Consider the following 21257-nt stretch of genomic DNA (forward strand, 5'->3'; position numbering starts at 1 on the left):
AGTTCATCTACTTAGTTCTCGAGCGTAAATTTGGGCAGCACGCCCTTTGTGTTTACCTATTTTCCAGCCATTTATGGCTTCATTCTTTTCCTCAATCAGTCACAAATTCTCACACAAAATCATCTCATTACAATAGCTATTCAATAGGCCCAAAGTCATACAAGTACAAAATCAAACTAGGAAAATGTTCGGAAATGAAGTTTAAGTTGGAAAACAAAAGACAGATTTGACGTTGTTTTCCGTAACGGGCACAACTGAGGCTACCCCTACCGGATTGAAGTGCAACTTATACCGTTTCGAAGATAAGACAAAGGGCTACAATTTTGATGAAGACAACTCAGTCCAGTTTGTAGTGTATCTAAGTCAAAAGTGCAATATACGAAACCAGAATCTCACAAATAGGTTGGCTAACCGCACTATGGTTTAACGACAATAACTCAGGCTACCGAAATCCGATTGAGGTGTATCTTATGGCATTTCGAAGCCAAGACATGTGCCTACATTTCTTATGAAAACCTCAAAAGCCAAATTGTAGACACCAAATTTTTGTCAATTTTTAATATTTTCTCAAGATTTTTGTATTTAATAATTTATTTATTTTCTTACATTTTAATGTGCATTTTTCTTATTTTTTGCAGGTTTGTTTTAAAAAAAAATACCAACTAAACCCATTTGACAAAATCCCTTGGTTCCCTCCTTATTCTCAGGGGACTGACAAGACAAAAAAAACGGCACTTTGGGGCTCAAAAAATAGGTACTCTCTCGGCTCTGGGTACTAGACAGAGGACAAGCCACAACAAGAAGAAAAAAAAAGACTCCAACTCTCACTGGGACTCTGGGCTCTCTCCCTCTCGGTTCCTTTTTCTTTTTTTTCTCCCAACACACTCACACACAACTTAAAAACAACAAAAGGAAGCAGCGATCGGTTAGGCTATTTGGAGCTTGGCAAATTGGCCAAGGGACCAAACTCCTCATTTGAGGTATTTTTTTTTTCTTTTTTCAACTTTTCATTTTATTAACTAATTAGATTAAATTCATGTTTTGCTATCTATTTGTCTCTTTCTTTTATTGATGTTGTTGTTATGTGGTGTTGTTGAAGTTTTGGGGTAAGCCATGTATGAAATTAAGAAAAAAAGATGATTTCTGTGAATGCATATTAATTGTTTGAAAAAATGCCAAAAAGAATTTTAGGGACTGTTTTGCCTTAATGTAGTCTTTTGTTGTTGTTTTCTGGTTAGCTAAGATTATAGTTGTAATGCAGAGATTATAAGGAGTATTGTAATATATTTTTTTATGATTTTTGGTGAAAGATAGGGTGAATGAACAAATGAAAACCGCGGCTTTTTCTTGTCTTTTTAGCCACTTTAAGGTCAATTTTTGTAAAAACTAACTCCGAAAATGGAGTTTGCGCGAAAAATCGAGAGAGGGGGTGTATTTTGAGGATTTTTGGTGACCGGAGAGGTCGCCGGCGACCACCGCCGCCACCGGCCACCGCCATGGCCGCCAGCTGAAGAAGGCCGAAGAAGAAGAAAAAAAGAAACAGCTTGAAGTGGAGGAAGAAAAGAAAAGAAGGAAAGAAAGAAAGAAAAAAAAAAGGGGGGGTTTGGGCTAAGGTGAGTGTAGACAATGAAATTTTAATTAAATTACCATTGGTCTATAAAATATTTTTGTCCAATCGGATATTGCCATATGGCATGTACACTTGGAAAAATTGGTTATTAAATGACCAATTATATTTTGCCACGTGTCAAGGTGAGGTGTTCCAGATCAGTTCAAATTGCAGGGGTATCTCCACCAACCAAATCATATCATGTCACATGTTTATTGGATAAATATCTAAATATTTATTTCTTATTAAAGAGATAATATTTAGAGTCATTTAATCCAAGTATATCTCTTATATACTGCGATAGCTTGGCCAATCAAACGGCGCCACGTCACGTGTCCCTACGAGTTTGGCCAATCGATGAATTATTTATCTCCTTATTAATAAATATGAAATGAAGAGATAATATTTGACTAGCACAGTCCTAATATGACTGCACGTCTTGCAAGGCAAGTGAAGTGGTACACAAGTCTTCAACCTCTACCTCTTGTCACAGCTATAAATAGATGTCTCTCAACCAAATCAAACACACACACACACACACACACAGAGATATCAAGAAAGCATCTCATACACTCAAGTATTGAAGCTTCAAGCTACGAAGGTCTGGGTCTCAAAGCTCCTCAAGTCTTCCGCATATCAAGACTTGAGCTTTCAAGTATTTTCAAATCCTTCAAATCTTCCATATCAAGATTTGAAGAAGTCGGTGGTTGATCCAAGAACAAGCTGCGAAGCCCTTGGATTGGTGTTCGAGGAGAAGAATCGAGGGAAACTCTCCACAAGATCGAGAAAACCCCAGAGATTGTACTCACATATTTTTCTAAATTTATATAGTATATATTTGTCGTGTGTTTTCTTGTCATTTTGCAGACTTGAAATTTTTATCGCGTACAAATTTTTGGCACGCCCAGTGGGACCATCTCTGCCTTCCATCTCTTCTCCTCGAAAATTCGACTACGTATATCGCCAATGGCACCAAAGAGCGACAAAATCATGATTGCACGTTCCAAGGCTATTGATGCTAAGCCTGTTCAGGAAGCTGCACATGTCGCTACCAATACCCGTGCTGTTGGTCCTGTGACAAGGAGCATGACGAGAGCCTCCACCCAAAGTAGCATGGAACCCTCGGCGCCAACTCCCGTCTTCGGGCCAACATCACAAATGAGCTATTCCTCCACGATGGGGGTCCAAGACGTTTTCACCTCGATTGAGAAGGCTCTTGCCATGCTCGAAATTGGATCCGAACCCAAATTTCATAAGCATGACGATGATTCATCAAGCACGGGATCAGCCTCTTCACATGAAACTCTTCATTCAAGATTTTGTATTGAAGATTCTGCTGCTTCTTCTACTGCAATGCCTGCCATGATGACAAATACTTTGAGTCTCGAAGAACAAGTTTCGAACATGTCCAAGATGATGGAAACCATGATGAAACACGTTAAGGACCAAAATGCTCTCATTGCTCAACTGCTCACCCAGAAAGATCATGCCCCTGAAGGAAGCCATGCGAATCGTAAGGAGCACCAAGAGCGTGAAAAAGGTAAAGACAAGGTGAAGGAAGTATATGTGACCGCCGATGGAGCTATTCCTGTGGAACAACTGAAGGAGCTTGTCGAAGGCGTGATCAAAGATAAAAAGGAGGGTGGTTCAAAGTCAAGCTTTACCTACTGCAAGCCTTACACTGCTAGAATTTTCAACCTAGCAATGCCCGCCGGATATCAACCGCCTAAATTTCACCAGTTCGATGGGAAAGGCAGCCCAAAGCAACATGTGGCCCATTTTGTCGAAACCTGCAATAACGCTGGAACCTATGGTGACTTGCTAGTCAAACAGTTCGTCCGATCCTTGAAGGGTAACGCATTTGACTGGTACACTGATCTCACTCCGGGGTCCATCGACAGTTGGGAACAACTGGAACAAGAGTTTTTAAATCGCTTCTACAGCACTAGAAGAACTGTTAGTATGCTGGAGTTGACTAACACTCGTCAATGGAAGGATGAACCTGTGGTCAACTACATCGATAGGTGGAGAAGTCTGAGTCTCAACTGCAAGGATAGACTGTCTGAACCCTCTGCCATAGAAATGTGCATTCGAGGAATGCATTGGAGCCTGAGCTATATTCTACAAGGTATACGCCCAAATACATTTGAAGAATTAGCTACTCGTGCTCATGATATGGAGTTAAGCATCACGGCCAATGCAACTGACGGGCTTCCTATTCAAGCTCCGCGAGCGCAGCCGCCTCGTCAAAGCAACGAAAGGCAAGAAAATAAGAAGGGGGGCAAGCCTACTTCAAAATTCAGTAATAAGGAGTCCATGGCAATAAACACAGCCCCCATGAAAATTGCTACCAAGGTGAGTCGAAAAATCACCGAGAAAGTAGACTCTTCTCAAAATAGGTCGGTAAGAAGACCTACTCTAAAAGAAATGCAAGAAAAGGAATACCCCTTTCTCGAATCTGATTTACAGGGAATGTTTGATGATCTTTTCAAGGAGAGGCTCCTTGAACTTCCCGATATGAAGCGCCCAGAGGAAGCTGGTCAAGTCAACGACCCAAATTACTGCTGTTATCATCGCTTGATTGGCCATCCTCTCACTAAATGCTTTGTCTTTAAAGACAAAATTATGGAATTGGCCCGTCAAGGAAAAATCCTTCTCGAGGAAGATAAAGCATCGACAAACCAAACAACAATAATGTTTGGGTCTGTGTGTTGTCCGATAGAAGTTTTATCCACAACAAGCAGCGCTTTGTCCAAAGAGCTTGAAAAATCCTCAATTAAAGATGTTATTGAAGATAATAATGAATGATGGACTTTAGTCACTCGAAAGAGGACTTGCAAGCCAAAAATAAAGAAGTACATCTTTTCGAAAAGCATTCGTTCAACAAAGCCTGAAGTGACAATAAAACGACGAAATGCAACAAAGAAACAAAAGGGAGTGGCCACAAAACCAGTTCATTCATATTTTCATCTCCTTCAAGAGGTTCGACAACCCGTGACACTGAGAGAATTTATACCCAAGGGGTATTTAAGTGACGATACTGATAACTCCATCTCTTGTAATGTCGTCAAAGCTGAAAATTCTCAAGTCACACAAATTGGCGCGGAATTTGAGAAAAAACTCAAAATCGATGAGAAACCACCAGTGGATTGTGCAACGACCATCGTTTTTGATGATGATGATTTAACTGTTGAGTTCAAAACCCACAATCGACCTTTGTTTGTTAGTGCGTATGTCCGAGAGCAGAAGATGAATCGGATACTCATTTATGGGGGATCTGCTGTCAATATCATGTCCGTGCGTGCTATGAAAGAGTTAGGGATCTCAAGCGATGAACTCTCCCAGAGCCGCCTCATGATTCAAGGATTTAACCAAGGGGGGCAAAGAGCAATTGGCCTCATAAGGCTTGAATTGCTCATTGGTGAGCTGTCTTCAAGTGCGTTATTTCATATCATCGAAGCCAAAACCTCTTATAACATGCTCTTGGGAAGACCCTGGATTCACGAGAATGAAATTATACCGTCTACTCTACATCAATGTTTCAAATATTGTCGAGACGGTATTGTTAAGAAAGTTACTGCCGATGACAAACCTTTCACGGAAGCCGAAGCTCACTTTGCCGATGCCAAATTTTATCTTCACAAAGAAGCAAAAAGAAAGGAATCGGTAAGGGAAGAAAGTCAAGATTCCAAAGTACCCATCTTGCGGTATACTCCAAGATCAAAGAGAGAAGAAGGTCAGTCTTCTTTTATCAGAAATGATACATTAAATGTTCCGCTCACCAAGATAGAGCCTGTTAAAATTGAGAAGGTGAGCTTGCAAGGGTTCGTTCGTCCCAAAGAAGAACCGGCAGTGGAACATTACTCGCTACCAACTAATCGGACTCAAGAAGGTTTTGATCCAAACGCCTATAGACTTCTTGCTAAGGCGGGTTATAACCCAAATGAGAAGAATACATTGGGCAAACTCCCTCCTGAAGTGACTGGCGAGAGGACTCACGGATTGACACCTACGCAGAAAATGTTGAAAGAAAAGGGCTTTAATGTTGAAAGCTCATCGAGAGGTCTTGGTTATCAACCGCCCTCTCCTGTTCGTATAATGATCAAAAGAGCGAGTTGTAACTATGTGAACGAAGAAATGGAGGTCACAAGCCGAAAGAGGTCTGTGTTCGATCGATTGGGAAATAAGTCAAAACGTACTTCTGTGTTTGACAGACTTGGCCCGCAGCCGAAAAATCTGAAGTCGCCCGTCTATGAGAGATTAGGTAGTAAGAAACAAGAGTACCAAGTTGTCAGGGAAAAAATTCTTACTCCAATAAAGAAGAACAGACCAAGAAAGCGAGTCTCCAATTTCTTCATGCACTATGGAGACTTATTCAATGTAAGAATTGAAACCATTTTTGAAGAACAGGGTCAAGAAAGTACGGCTTCCTGTCACCATATTACGATCAGTGATCTTGAAGAAGAAGGAGAAGAAGAAGAAGATGCAGATGACGCTCTCGCTGAACTTGAACAAGGGGTAAAAAATACGGTCGATGAGCTAAAAGAGATTAACCTTGGCACAAGCGAGGATCCTCGCCCAATTTACATAAGCTCTTGTATGACTCCTGAAGAAGAGAAAGAGTATGTTGATTTGCTGCTCGAGTTCAGGGACGTCTTTGCCTGGAATTACTCAGAAATGCCTGGTTTGAATCCAAGGGTCGCCGTTCATAATTTGTCCGTCAAGCGAGGAACAAAACCTGTCAAGCAAACGCAAAGGCGCTTTCGGCCCGAATTGATTCCTCTGATAGAAAATGAGATAAATCGATTGATTGAAGCCGGATTCATACGAGAAGTAAAATATCCAACATGGATTTCAAGCATTGTCCCTGTGAGGAAGAAGAATGGGCAAATCCGAATTTGTGTTGATTTTCGAGACTTAAATGAGGCTTGTCCCAAAGATGATTTTCCGCTCCCCATCACGGAATTGACGGTAGATGCTACGACCGGGCACGAAGCGCTATCTTTTCTCGATGGATCGTCTGGCTACAATCAAATACGCATGGCGCCCGAGGATGAGGAGCTCACTGCCTTCCGCAACCCCAAGGGGATTTATTGCTATAAAGTGATGTCGTTTGGCTTGAAGAACGCTGGAGCGACATATCAAAGGGCAATGCAAAGAATTTTTGATGATATGCTCCATAAGAATGTGGAGTGCTACGTCGACGACCTTGTGGTGAAATCAAAGAAGCGAGAGGATCATATTCAAGACCTTCGAAGAGTTTTTCAACGCCTTCGAAGATACCAACTGAAGATGAATCCTTTGAAATGCGCATTCGGAGTTACTTCTGGCAAATTTCTCGGTTTCATCGTTCATCAACGGGGAATAGAGGTCGATCGATCTAAAATCGATGCCATCGTGAACATGCCTGAACCGCGAAATATTCATGAAATGAAGAGCCTTCAAGGGAAATTGGCATATATCCGGAGGTTTATCTCTAATTTGGCCGGGCGATGCCAACCCTTCAGTCGACTGATGAAGAAAGGGGTGCCCTTTGAGTGGGATGAATCGTGTAGGAATGCCTTTACAAGCATCAAAACGTATCTCATGAGTCCTCCAGTTTTGGCTGCACCCCTCCCAGGAAAACCATTGATTCTTTATATTTCCGCTCAAGAACGGTCGGTTGGGGCCTTACTTGCTCAAGAAAATGATGAAGGGAAGGAGCATGCGCTGTATTACTTGAGTCGGATGATGACACCTAATGAGTTGAATTACTCACCCATCGAGAAGTTGTGCTTGGCACTTATATTTGTCATTCAGAAATTAAAGCATTATTTTCAAGCACACACTATTCGACTCATATCTAAGTCTAATCCCATTAAATATGTGATGGCAAAACCTGTACTGTCTGATCGGCTCGCGAGATGGTACCTCCAGTTTCAGCAATTTGAAATTATTTACGTACCTGCAAAGGCTGTCAAAGGACAAATATTGGCAGACTTTTTAGCCGATCATCCCCTACCTGCCGAGTGGGAGTTGACTGATGAACTTCCCGATGAAGAAGTGTTTATGGTCGAATTGTCGTGGTCAATGTATTTCGATGGAGCTGCCCACCGTGATGGAGCTGGTGCGGGAGTTATCTTTTATACTCCTGAAGCAGATATATTGCCATACTCTTTCACTTTAACACGCCGGTGTTCCAACAATGTGGCTGAATATCAGGCGTTGATTCTCGGTCTTGAAACGGCTGTAGACATGAAGCAGTTGCATCTTAGAGTCTACGGTGATTCAAAATTGGTGGTAAATCAACTCCTTGGTGTTTATGATGTCAAGAAACCTGAATTGATCCCATATTACAAGTATGCAAGGCAACTCATGGGATATTTAGGTAATGTCACTATAGAACATATCCCTAGAAATTTCAACCAACAAGCTGATTCTTTGGCAAGGGTGGCGTCCATGATCACTTTACCTTCTCATCGAAATCAAATTTTAATATGTCAAAATTGGGTCATACCTCCGTTGTTTGATGATGGTGGGGAAGAAAATATTTATCATATTTTTGTCCATGAGATCGAAAAGGAAGATTGGCGTCACCTCATCATTGATTACCTTAATCATGGGAAGCTACCAGAAGATCCTAAGAAAAGGGTTGATATACGTCGTCGAGCACCACGTTTCATTTACTACAAAGGGATGCTTTACCGAAGGTCATTCGATGGGGTGTTTTTACGATGTTTTGGAGAAGATGAGGCCATGCAAGCAATGGAGGAGGCTCACTCTGGGATATGCGGTGCTCACCAGTCTGGCCCGAAATTACACTTTCGCATTAAAAGAATGGGATACTACTGGCCAACAATGGTAAAGGATTGCATTGACTTTGCTAGAAGATGTCAAGCATGTCAATTCCATGGCAATTTCATCCATCAACCTCCGGAACCATTGCACCCAACTGTGGCTTCTTGGCCGTTCGATGCTTGGGGTTTGGATATAGTTGGACCACTCCCAAAGTCTTCTGGTGGACACATTTTCATTTTGGCATCGACAGATTACTTTTCGAAGTGGGCTGAAGCAGTCCCTCTACGAGAGGTCAAAAAGGAGAATGTAGTAGATTTCATTCGCTTGCACATCATTTATCGGTATGGAGTTCCGCGTTATATTATCACCGATAATGGTAAACCTTTTTGCAATGCAGTAATGAACAAGCTTTGCGAAAAGTTTCATTTCAAACAATACAAGTCGTCCATGTACTATGCTGCTGCAAATGGACTCGCTGAAGCATTCAACAAGACCTTATGTAATCTATTGAAGAAAATTGTGGATAAATCGAGAAGGGATTGGCATCTTCGAATTGGAGAAGCACTTTGGGCATACCGAACTACTTTTCGAACTCCCACGCAAGCAACCCCATACGCACTTGTTTACGGTGTCGAAGCTGTTCTTCCACTTGAGTGTCAAATACCTTCGCTAAGAATCGCAATTCAAGAAGGGCTCAGTGAAGAAGATAATGTTCGTCTTCGCCTTGAGGAGTTAGAAGCACTTGACGAAAAGAGATTGGAGACTCAGCAACGAATTGAGTGCTATCAGGCTCGCCTTTCAAAAGCATTTAATAAGCATGTCCGGCCACGCTCCTTTCAAATTGGAGAGTTAGTACTCGCTGTTCGGAGACCGATCATTCTCACTCATGGCGGACAAAGAAAGTTTACCTCTAAGTGGGATGGTCCCTATGTTGTTCGAGAAGTGTATACAAATGGCTCATACAAGTTGGTTGCTGAAGACGGGTTAAGGGTTGGCCCCATCAATGGCAAGTACCTAAAAAGGTACTATGCATAATCGGAACCGCGCGAGGCTCCTGGCCCGCATGAGCTAAAACTGTGGATGGCGACCACCAATAGTGTAGTATGTGGTTAAACTGCTGAAACACTTCACCAAGTCTAAGGTGGTAAACAAATAGATACTCCTGGCCCGCATGAGGTTAAAATGTGAACGGCAGGAACTACGTGTGACTTGATTCCCTTGTTGGGATACGTAGGCAGCTTGGAAGGCAACTTCTAAGTTCAGTTACACCATTCCAAATCAAATCTTTGTCCCTTTCAAAAAAAAAAAAAAATATTTCCAAAAAAAAAAAAATAATAATAATAAAATAAAAGGCTCCATTTGAGTTCTTTTCTCTTAAAAAATAAATAAAAAAACACAAGAGATAAGAAATTAAAAGCGTTTTATTATTAAGAAGGAAAAAATTCATTACATGGAAAAAAATGAGTGATTCAAGGAAAAGAAGAACATGGTGGAAAGTCTAAATATCAAATTTGTATTCCACTACAGCTGCTTTATATGATTCAAGTGCAGACTTCATGTCTTCAAGTTCCTTCACAGCATCATCAGTCAAGATGCTAGCGTTTTCAATGGAAGATAGCTCATCATGCGCTTGGGTTATTTCGGCTTGGATCTCTTTGGAAGTCGCGTGCTTTTGATCGATAGTTGACGTGATTTCCAAGCTTTGCTTCTCCAAACTGATGAGTTCCTGTTGTAGAACCTTCTTCCTGGCTTCAATGGATTGTAACTCTTCTTCAAAACGTTGCAAATGACAAGTTAGCTCTTCTCCCTTTGCCTTAACTTTCTCGAGTTGGACGGTCGCTTTGGAAAGGAGTTCTGCATGTGTTTCTTTGCTCATCCTTTCCCACGATGAAGATGCTAGAACATCATAAGCCTCCGCCTTGGCAAACAATTCCATCAAGTGGTCTTTTAAAGGGAGACCATTGGCGGGATCCGTTCTTGTGATTTCTGCAATGATTTCCTCTGCACACTCTTTTAAAGAAGAGATCTGCTCAATTGGAGTGTCAAGAATCTGTCCGCGGAAATCCATCCATAAGCTTTGCAAGTACTTTCTTCGATGTGCCTGGATCAACTTTTGACCATGAAATTCTGAAACCAATGCCACCTTAGGCCTTTTTCGAATTTCGTGTGAATTAGTCAGCTCCTTCTTATGCATTGACGAAGTACCTCCACTGGGGGCAAGTTGTCTTGGAGTACTGATAGCTACTTCGTCACTCTTGTTGTTTGAGATTATATCATCAGCTTCGAGTTCGGGTGATGAATTGTTACCAACACCTTCTTGACGGAATTCAAGAAACGGGGGCTGAAAAGGAAAAAGTTTAAAAAAATTTTTTTTTTTAAAAAAAAAGGGAAAAGGATGGAGAGATGATTACCTTAAGTGGCGACACTCCGACCAACGGTGGTGTAAAGGAAATCTCCTCCAAATCAGAAGATGTCCTCTTTTTCGATCGGTTCCAATGACGATCTTGACTACTACTACCGCTCGCCAATGAATGGACCCCTTCTTGGGTAGATCCGATGTCCTGAACTTGAGTTCCTTCCTTTTCTATAGCCTCGATAGAATCACGATCGTCCACCGTTTCAATTTCGATATCTTTATCAGTACGAGTTGCCGATAAGGATTTCGAAGCTTTGGGCGGCGTCTTCTTCGCTGGAACCGCTGGTTGCGCCTCTTTGATGGCCTGCCGAGAGTCCTTGGAAGACTTATTTTTTGTAGCAACATTTTTCGAGGGACTGCTAGTTGTTTTGTTCTTTCGCAGGGTGGATGAGGCAAGACCCGTTACAATCTCTATAGCTCCATTATGATGCACTGACTCGTTAGTGGAGGTAATCTTACCCTTCTTCGATGATTGCTGAGGGATCTTAACGGTGAATTTAAAGGAAGTTGAAGAGACACTATTTGACCGAGTCGACCACCAGGCGTCATAGTCTTTTGTGATCAATGGATGCTTCCTATGCGCGGGTATAGTCATCCGAGATCGCGTCTGTGTGCGAACTGAAGAATCCCATAGTTGGGTAGCCTCGCCCAAAGTGTAGGTGTGAGTGATTTCTTTCAAGTTGTTGGGAATGTCTTGACAAAAACCGAATTGTCTGCTAAACCTGCAAGGATTATATTTTTCAATAATAAAAGTATTGTCCTTACGTAGAGTTAAATGGCAAGAGCGTTGACTAATGAAATAGCTCGTGAGTCTTGATGATAAGGATCCGTCATCGATCAACGCCTTTTCTTCATTCTCAGTCCAGCACAATTTAGGGAGCATCAAAGGATTCACTTCTTTGAAAATTTCCTCAGCTTCCAATTGACCATAAAATATTGCCATTTTCTCACCACTAAATCTCGTCATGCGTGCGTGATGGCTACTCACTTGATTATTCTCGTGATATACGTCAAAGTATTGGCCAATCCAAGCATAGACGTAATGGATTGGAAAAGCTACCCCGCATTCTCCAAGGTTAGGGGCGTAGACGATCTCCCTCAACCCATGATATATGCTCGCAAGGACGGGAATTGCAAGACAAAATCTTTTCCCTGTAGCCATTAAGCATGCAACTTTAAAGACACTTGGGCGAATGCGATCGACCTTTTTGCTTGGCAAAAGAAACTTGCAAATCCAGCACGCTATGAATGCCGCAATATAGGTTTCCTTTCTTAAATATCCTGGAATGTCCAGTGTGTCGAAAGGGACGTTAAAGTCCTTCGTATCAGCAAGGTCGTAAGGCTCCACGCTTCCAGAAGGGTTGTAAGTCATTTTTGGTTTAGATGTGGTCTTCCTTCTATTCGCTCTACTCGGAGGAGCCCTGTACCTAGTCTCTCCTTTGAACCAGAAGCGAATCCAGTCCTTCGTCCATACCCCTTGGTCGTTCGTCCAAAGGTGGTAGTAGGCAGAAAAGAGGTGCCTGCAACTCTCGGGGAGAAGTGGCTTCCCTTCTTTGTCACGAGTAAGGAGCTCCCGCGCCGAAGGAACAACTTCATCGAAAAACGCGCCGTCAATCGAAAGGCCACCGAGTCGATAGAGGTCCCAAAGTGTGATGGACAACTCCCCAACGGGCGTATGGAGTGTGTTCGTCGAGGGACACCAATATTTGAAGAAGGCTCGCAAGACATTTTCGCAGCGGTCGTAGGAGTATCTCGATGCATAGACGGCTTCAAATATACCAGCGCGTGTGAGCATGTCTTTATACCTTCCAAGCATGTCCTCAACCCACTCCCAATAATGGGAGGTGAAGCATGCCTCACCGAAGAAGGACGAAGGGATCTTCCATGTAGCTTTGTCAACATTGAATCCCACAAACGGAAGTGTGAATTTGGCTATTTATGGATCTCCATTGTGAAGCGACGAGTTTAATATGACCACTTCTTCTTCCCTCGACGTGGTGGAGAAAGTCGACGGTGCCACCACTTCCTTAGTCCACTTGCTAGTCCAATCCTCGAGATGAAAGCATCCTTCGAGGGGTATAAAAGATTCGGCGAGCGCCCCAACAGCTGGTTTATACACATGTAGCGACAAACTCTTTGATTGAGGCCCTCCCCTTTCATCCGTCAGTGAGATATGGGGCAATGGCGTGGTGTAGTCCTTGATTTGCATGCTTGCTGAAATCATGTAAGGGAAAATATTAGGCGACGAAAGGAAATCCTTACAAGACTTTGGTAATTAAATTACCTAGTTGGTGGCTCTCTTCAAATCCCCAAAGTCGTTTCAAGCTTCGTTTCAGGCACGAGATGGGGTGTCTACAAAAGAGCAAGTTAGTAAAGTTGAGATATTGACATGGGTTTAAAAAAAAAAAAAAATTTCTTTTTTTTTTAAGGTCGGAGTTCTAGCAAAAGAAGGGGAAGGGACTTGTTCAAATATTATATTTGGTATTACCCTAGTAAATGAGAAAAAAAAAAAGAAGCAAAAACAAAAAAAAATGGTACGAAAATTGAATTTTCAGCCTTGAGGGATAACTCAAATGTCATGCTTGGCATTATTTTAGTAGATAAATCACAAAGGGCCAAAACTGTCTTGGAGATACAAGTCGAAAGCACATGTGGAGTAGACAAGTAAATTCCAAGTGCTGATCATGTTCAAAGCGTCAAACAATGAAGCATGCAAGAGCCTTGACCGAGACTATTTATTGACAAGTATGACCAAAGCTATTTAATGACTAAAGCATCCAATGATGAAGCCTGCAAAAGCCTTGACCGAAACCAATTCTTGGCATGCAAAAATCTTGAACAAAGCTTCTTGTAACAATTAAATGCTGCAAGGGGAAAACAAGAAGGGCTTCAAGTACCTGGCAGGCGGAAAAATATTGGAGTGCAACCAGCGGAGGATGATCAACTCTCGCGGCAGCAGCTTGCGCAACAGCTTTAGGTCAGTACGATGGAGGCAGTTTACAAGTAACAAGCATCAATCTGGTGGCACCAGCGACCGTAGCAGTTCTAGGCAGCAGCTCTCGAATCACCAACTGCAAGAAAGCGTTGGTAGCAGCGACAAGGCAACTCGGCAATAGCGGGAAACGATTATTGCTGTCTCTAGCTTCTCACAAGTGAACACACGGCTATAATCTTGGTTAGTGGCATTGTGATTGGGTCCAAGAGACAGTAATATAAAAAGGAGGGAGAGTTTTAAAAAAAAAAATCCACCCGTAGCTTGGAGAAGTAATACGTACCTCCAGATAATTTGAGAGTAGCTCGGCAAAGGTGATGACCAACTCCAACTTGTTTCTATCAATTGAAAGACAGTAAAGCAGGGCGAACGGCAAATAATAAGCGGTGGTGGTGGCAACAAAGCAATTCGCAGCAGCGGCAACTTGGTGATGACAAATAAGAAGAAAGGAACAAAGCCTGGTTTAAAAGCTTTCAGTGGAGAATTCCCGGCCTCGGTCTTGATTATTTATAATAAGTGCTCTTTGAGTCCAAGAAGAGTTTAAATTCTTCAATTCAAAGGAATTCGGAAGATGAGTTTGAGTTTAACTATGAGTCCGACAGCAATCCGGCTTCGGGATTCCCAACTTAGTTAATCAGATTTGATTCCTAATGGATTTCAAATACTACTCGGTATTCTCCGTGGCAATTGATCGCTTGTATGGGTTGTGCACAAATCCTCTTGATTAAGGTGGCAGGTGTGATTTGCAGGTGTATATATAAAAAAAAAAAAAAAAGCAATTCTTTATGGTATGGGATTGTAGTTTATAGTTTCCTATTTGGGCTGCTGAAAAAAAAATGTTTGATCCTTCTACGACTTAATTTTACAAGCCGTGAGGAGACTAGTGCTTAAAGCTTTCAAATTGGTTTGGAATTCCAATTGATCGCCTACTTTAGCCGTGATCCAGCAAAGGTGGTGTTTATAACAAATTAAATTAAGTGATTCCTTTTGTCCAGTTTGAAATACTAAACATCCAGCATGCCGCGAAGCAAAGTTTGCAGGGAAGAGCGTATGAGATCGTTTGGTCATGGAGATTCATAACACAAGTCCCACTAAAATGCACATGCATTTGACGATTGGAGCGGCGGTAGGATTTCAATGTTTTTGCAGGGCTATATTACATGCCTAAATTGAAGTCCCTAGCTATGAGTTCATATAAAGCTTGAAGTTCAATAAAACTTTAATTGGAGATCGGGTACTGACATGGCTTATGTCTTTGAGGGACAAGGCAAGGCAGTTTCCTTTTATTGTTAAGAGGTTGCATCTCGGTAGGAGTTGTCTGCAATCCTGGAAAGTATACTTTCCAGGTTTCGCAGATTGAGCCTGCCCAAGGAAAATTGACTAATTCATAAAAGATAAGAGTTTTAGTCAAGCTTTGAGATGTCACGCGTGTATGTCGTTTGCATCCTAAGGAGCAGAGGAAGACTTGGAAATTTGGGCAAATGAATATGAAGTCTCTCGGCCGAAGGAAAGAAATTTCTCGCGAGGTTCTTGTAAGTTCTGGGGAGATTGCTCTGCACTGATGGTGGTCCGTTGCAATTGGATTTCGGACTTCTAAGTTGCTTGGACTTTGAAACTAACAAGGAATGGAGCCTGCCAGTTCAAGAGTCCTGGTCATGTTAGAGGAGTTCTTAGCGGTTTGCGGCTTGAGTTCCCAAGGCTGACAAGGAAAAATGATCTCAAATTCCGGAGCGGTGGAGTTCCGTGTGGAGTTGATAAGCAAGGTGCATAGAAGATCAATTCGATTCCCGTGATTTCATTTTTAAAGCACCTTGCACATAGATGATTGGGCATACGATATGCAATATCCTACAAATGAATACGTTGGCTTCTTGAGGACAAATGGTTATAATTAAAATTGGTGGCTACTTTATCACCAATTCAGAGGTCACGACATTGCTCCTGGAGTTGATGGTCCGACAAAGCCTTGGCATGATCATGAAATTGGTATAACTAATGTTGCATGAATTGGTGGATCCCACATGGCCATCTTATGAGCAAAGCTCACGAATTGATATACGAAGTGCAAGATTTTGAGTAAAGCTACGGGATTGCATTGGGAAATTGATGAAAGGTGGTCCGGCCTCGGGAAATTGAAAGCTAGCAATCTTGGAAATTGAGCTCAATAAGGGAGGCATTGTTGGTTTTCCACGTAACTATCATATGTGATACAATTAATTGATATAAAGTTTGCAAAGCTTGAAGTTTAGCCCATTTATGGGTTTCACTTGAAAACTAATATGTCAGTGGTGTTCAAATTGAAGCAAAAAATATGTGTCAAAACTTGTCCGTTCAAAATTTGCTCCGATATCCAGCATTCACGCTCAAGTTTTGAGGGGGCATTTGTAGACAATGAAATTTTAATTAAATTACCATTGGTCTATAAAATATTTTTGTCCAATCGGATATTGCCATATGGCATGTACACTTGGAAAAATTGGTTATTAAATGACCAATTATATTTTGCCACGTGTCAAGGTGAGGTGTTCCAGATCAGTTCAAATTGCAGGGGTATCTCCACCAACCAAATCATATCATGTCACATGTTTATTGGATAAATATCTAAATATTTATTTCTTATTAAAGAGATAATATTTAGAGTCATTTAATCCAAGTATATCTCTTATATACTGCGATAGCTTGGCCAATCAAACGGCGCCACGTCACGTGTCCATACGAGTTTGGCCAATCGATGAATTATTTATCTCCTTATTAATAAATATGAAATGAAGAGATAATATTTGACTAGCACAGTCCTAATATGACTGCACGTCTTGCAAGGCAAGTGAAGTGGTACACAAGTCTTCAACCTCTACCTCTTGTCACAGCTATAAATAGATGTCTCTCAACCAAATCAAACACACACACACACAGACACAGAGATATCAAGAAAGCATCTCATACACTCAAGTATTGAAGCTTCAAGCTACGAAGGTCTGGGTCTCAAAGCTCCTCAAGTCTTCCGCATATCAAGACTTGAGCTTTCAAGTATTTTCAAATCCTTCAAATCTTCCATATCAAGATTTGAAGAAGTCGGTGGTTGATCCAAGAACAAGCTGCGAAGCCCTTGGATTGGTGTTCGAGGAGAAGAATCGAGGGAAACTCTCCACAAGATCGAGAAAACCCCAGAGATTGTACTCACATATTTTTCTAAATTTATATAGTATATATTTGTCGATGTTTTCTTGTCGTTTTGCAGACTTGAAATTTTTATCGCGTACAGTGAGTTTTTTAGGTGGGTTTGTGGTTATTTTGTTAGGTTTTGGGGGATGGGCTTTGGTTTATTTTTCTTTTGGGTTTCGGTTGGGTTAGGGGGTTGGAGCCTATGTATTTTTGGTTGGGTTTAAGTGATAAAAGACGGGTTGGCCTGTGTGTTTTGGCTTGGGCTTTCAGTTGGGTTTAGGTAGGTTCGGCCTAAGTAAAGTAAAAAGGGAGGCCCGATGCCCTTTTCTTGCCCAAATCAGAAACGAACTTGCACATTTGCCCCTGATCTTTGGAGTAATTTTACTACGGCCCAGAACATTTTAAATTCCTTTCACTTAGGTCCTTAATTTAATTGTACTTTGGTTCTTGAATTTTGTCTTTCATTTAATTTTGACCCCTAAACTTTGGGAAAATATAATTTTTATCCCCTAAAAGTTTTCAATTTTTGCAATTCAGTCCCTGGTGAGTTTTGTCCCTCTTTATTATGATTGTTTCTTTTCTTTAGTAGCTAATTATGTCACTTTTGAATATATTTAAATTGTAAATTTTAGATGTTCTTAAATTTCTATGCATTTGACATATTTAGTACTTTTATTATTATTATTTTTCAATTAAATTGGTACCATGATTCTTTTGTTCATTTTGAGTATAAATAGGACAATTTGACTCCATTTAGTCACCACTTCAAATGGGAGGTACTCCTATTTTTATTGTTTCAATGTCAATTACGTGCTCTTATATGCTCATACGTGTTCTTATGTGTTTATATATATATATATATATATATATATATATTTTTTATGCTTTATTTATTTGATTTAAATATTTGTTCAAATTTCCTTATATATGTTTTAGTTAATTTTTATAATGATTCGAGAGGCATCTAAATACCTCAAAAATGTAATAGATAGGATAATTAGATTTGTTTTATTATATTTTTCCCTTCTAGATTGTAGTTAGGCGCTCCCCGATATAATAGGTAGGTTGTGTGTTATGTGACTTATGTGTTATGTGCCTTACCCGCTTTCCTTAGGATTTTTGCATCTAGATATTATGCTTATGTGATACGTGCTACGTGCTCTTATGTGTTTATTTGTTTTAATTTATGCCTACTTGTCTTATTATGTATTAAAATGCATGACGTCACTACACTAGTCCAATGCTAGTTGTGGCTTTTCCCCTCCACTTACTTGCTAGTCCAACGCTAGTAGGGATTTTTAGAAATGGGCTAGTCCAATGCTAGACTCTTTAGGCCGTCCTCCGCTAGATTCATCTTTGTGTGATAATTCACTACATTTTCATGCATATTTTCATTTTTAGGATCTTTTTTTCATTTGTATGATACTCCCTATTATATTATCCCCTACCCACTATAGGTGCTAATCATGTCATTTAGAATTGCATCTCATTTAAGCTAGTTCATTTGCTTGTTCATGTTAGGATAATTATTTTTCAAACATGGGAAATGGGTGATTATAACTTTTTAGTTTAAATACCCTATTAATCCATGTATAAGAAAATTATGTCATGAATTTTTGCCTCCCGTACCCTTTATGTTGCATTCCCTTTTTCTTTGATCACTTATATATATGTATATAATTTAATTTCTTTTCTTTATTTTAATTTCATCATTCGCATACTCGTGACACTTTCAAGGAATCATTTTGGCCTTCGCAAATTAATGCGATTGGTTCAATTAAACCTTTGAATTGATATTTTGACCCTTTCGATATTTTATAAATTTAGATTTGTATCCATGTAGAAAACATCCAAATGTGATAAATTAAGGGTTAGATTAGGAAAATTTTGACTTAACCTCGCAACTAGCTTAGACTAGGTTGAAATGGTGCCTTAGGTTTGAGTTAATCGAACCTTTGCCTTCCCTTTCTTCAACTGTGACTCCCGAATCCATTTTCTCTTGTTTTCAAAGACTTGGAGTTGTCAAAAAGGGTTTTATTTTATTTTACTCTATTTTTTGGGTGACTTGGTACACCAAAACTCCATACCAAGTGGCGACTCCTATCTTTTCTTGAAAACCCTTTTAGACTAAATTTTGGACCCGAATTGTCGCATTCTTTATAAGTCCCATTCTAGGTCCCTTCTTTTACTTGTTTTAAAATAAAATCACATTGTGACAGCCCCACTTTCCCCTAAGGCGAACCAAAGGGTTCGGCGGACTGCCTGCCCAGCTCTCGCCGGGACTCAGTCGATCACTTCAAGCAACCATAAGAATATCTAACCACGATCCAACTTAAAACAAAACGTATATACAATAATATCTCAAGAAGAAGTACAACCGTCAAATACACAGAGGTTCTCAAATCACCATACAACCAACCCGTGCCAAGCACTAGGGCGAGAACCATGACAAAAGAAAACCAAGGGCTAGACCCAGCTAGTCTATACCGGCTCTCGTCCTTGCTCGCCTTCCCCTGTTAAGGAAAACAAACTAAAGGGGTGAACTATAAGCTCAGTGAAGTTCCGAACACATAGGCAACAAGAAGTTCAATGCATTCATTACATGTTACCAATAATTCAAATGCAAAAGAAAGCGATAAACACCTTCATTAAAAGGATACGTGCTCACAAGGAGCCATTCGTTCATTCATTCTCCTTTCGTTCCCTTATACCTTCAATCATTTGAAATTGCATTTGTATATAAGTAAAACCCTCATTCATTCATTCGTTCATTCATTCATTCACCATGCTCCACCAACCTCCACCAACCTACAAGGTAATACTCGAGTATACCAAAACGTTCACCCAAGTCCCTAATCGCCCGACCGAGTCCGCTTCTGGCTCGAGACGACCGGTAACAAGGGGCAATGGCCAGTTCAGCCAAAAGGCTTACATTCATGCACAACTAACATTTCAATCGTTCAATCATTAAAATTTCACAACCATTTAGGTTGAGTGCGATAAAGTACACACTCGCCTCGAAAACTCGTTTTGGCAATCATTGAAAGCATTTAACATGTTATGAATCATTCATACAAGCCATATAATCATGAAACATAACAAACAAGGAACACTCACCTATACACGCAAAATAGCGTCCACTTCTCAATCACCAATGAAACCTAAAAGTAAACAAAGAACACATTACAATCCATCTAGCATGACTTTTAAAGTGTCAATAGAGCATATGGATCCGTGGACGGAAATTACTAGGGTTCATAAACCAACCGTGAAACCAAACTCAAAAAAAAGTTATGAAATTTCCGGCAGAAAACACTTTAACCAACGACAAATCGAAATCCAATAAGGTAAGCTAAGAAGTATTGTTTCCGGAATCGTTTATGTAGCTCAAAATCAATAGACTATATGCCTTGATAAAAATCATGAAAAGGTGGTAAAACTATCTCACTTTCACTCTTAAAACTTCACTTAAAAGTTATTCACTTGTGGCCGAGAGAACCCTAGGTCAACCTCTATATTTTGGTAAACAATAAGTAAACGTTTGGAATTTCAACCCAAAGAGGTATTAGGTTTTAGAATGGTAAAATGATCATTTTATTTGCCAAGCGGAAATATACAGGTTCAAATAGGAATTTAGCCCTCGGCCACCTTTTGAAAGAGCCGGTAACATTTTCAGTAAATACGTCCAATTCGTCACAAAATACATTCGAAAAAATCACTTTAACTTGCTCAAATTACAAGAAGATAAACTGACGGCATGTCCCTTGTGTTTACCTATTTTCCAACCATTAATGGCTTCATTATTTTCCTCAAAACAGTCCCAACATCTCATATAGAATAATCTCATGTCCAAAAGCCATTCACTAGGCTTAAAGTCATATAAATACAAAAATAAATACAAAAATCAAGCTAGAAACATTTCCGGATAAAACAGTTTTTGACATCATTTTGCGGTTTTGGCACCATTGGCGCTACGATTATCGGATGAAGGTACAAGACACACCGTTTCAAAGCTAACAGATAGGACTACAATATTGTAGAAGGTCACTCAGTCTAGTTTGCAATGTATCTAGGTCAAAATTGACATATATGAAACCAGAATCTCACAAACAGGTTGGCTAACCGCACAATTGTTAAACAGCAATAATTCAGGCTACCGAAGTCCGATTGAAGTGTATCTTATGGTGTTTCGAAGCTAAAACACAACCCTACATTTCTTATGAAGACCTCCATGGCTAAATCATGCATTTTCATGATCAAAAATGGAAAACTACACAAAAACAGAATTCTGGGCGCGAAAC

At 40.4% G+C, this 21257-nt stretch overlaps 1 protein-coding gene across 1 annotated transcript; it reads right to left on the reverse strand.

Annotated features, from left to right (window-relative positions):
- Positions 1–9879: 9879 nt before the first annotated feature.
- On the reverse strand, positions 9880–12174 carry LOC140015920 (uncharacterized). Its single transcript, XM_072068753.1, has 2 exons — positions 10798–12174; positions 9880–10727 (listed from the first exon to the last, which is right to left on the reverse strand). Exons 1-2 carry the CDS (start codon positions 12172–12174, stop codon positions 9885–9887), a joined length of 2220 nt encoding a protein of 739 aa, XP_071924854.1. The 3' UTR covers positions 9880–9884.
- Positions 12175–21257: the final 9083 nt, after the last annotated feature.

This window comes from Coffea arabica, chromosome 10c (assembly GCF_036785885.1).
Source record: "Coffea arabica cultivar ET-39 chromosome 10c, Coffea Arabica ET-39 HiFi, whole genome shotgun sequence".
In the NCBI taxonomy this organism is placed as follows: domain Eukaryota; kingdom Viridiplantae; phylum Streptophyta; class Magnoliopsida; order Gentianales; family Rubiaceae; genus Coffea; species Coffea arabica.

Bases quoted from the DNA above. Each gene is read 5' to 3' on its own strand.
- LOC140015920 (XM_072068753.1), bottom strand. From the start codon at position 12,174: ATGACTTACAACCCTTCTGGAAGCGTGGAGCCTTACGACCTTGCTGAT. The intron at 10,728-10,797 runs GTAATCATCTCT...TTTCCTTTTCAG, and splicing joins TCGGAGTGTCGCCACTTAAG to CCCCCGTTTCTTGAATTCCG.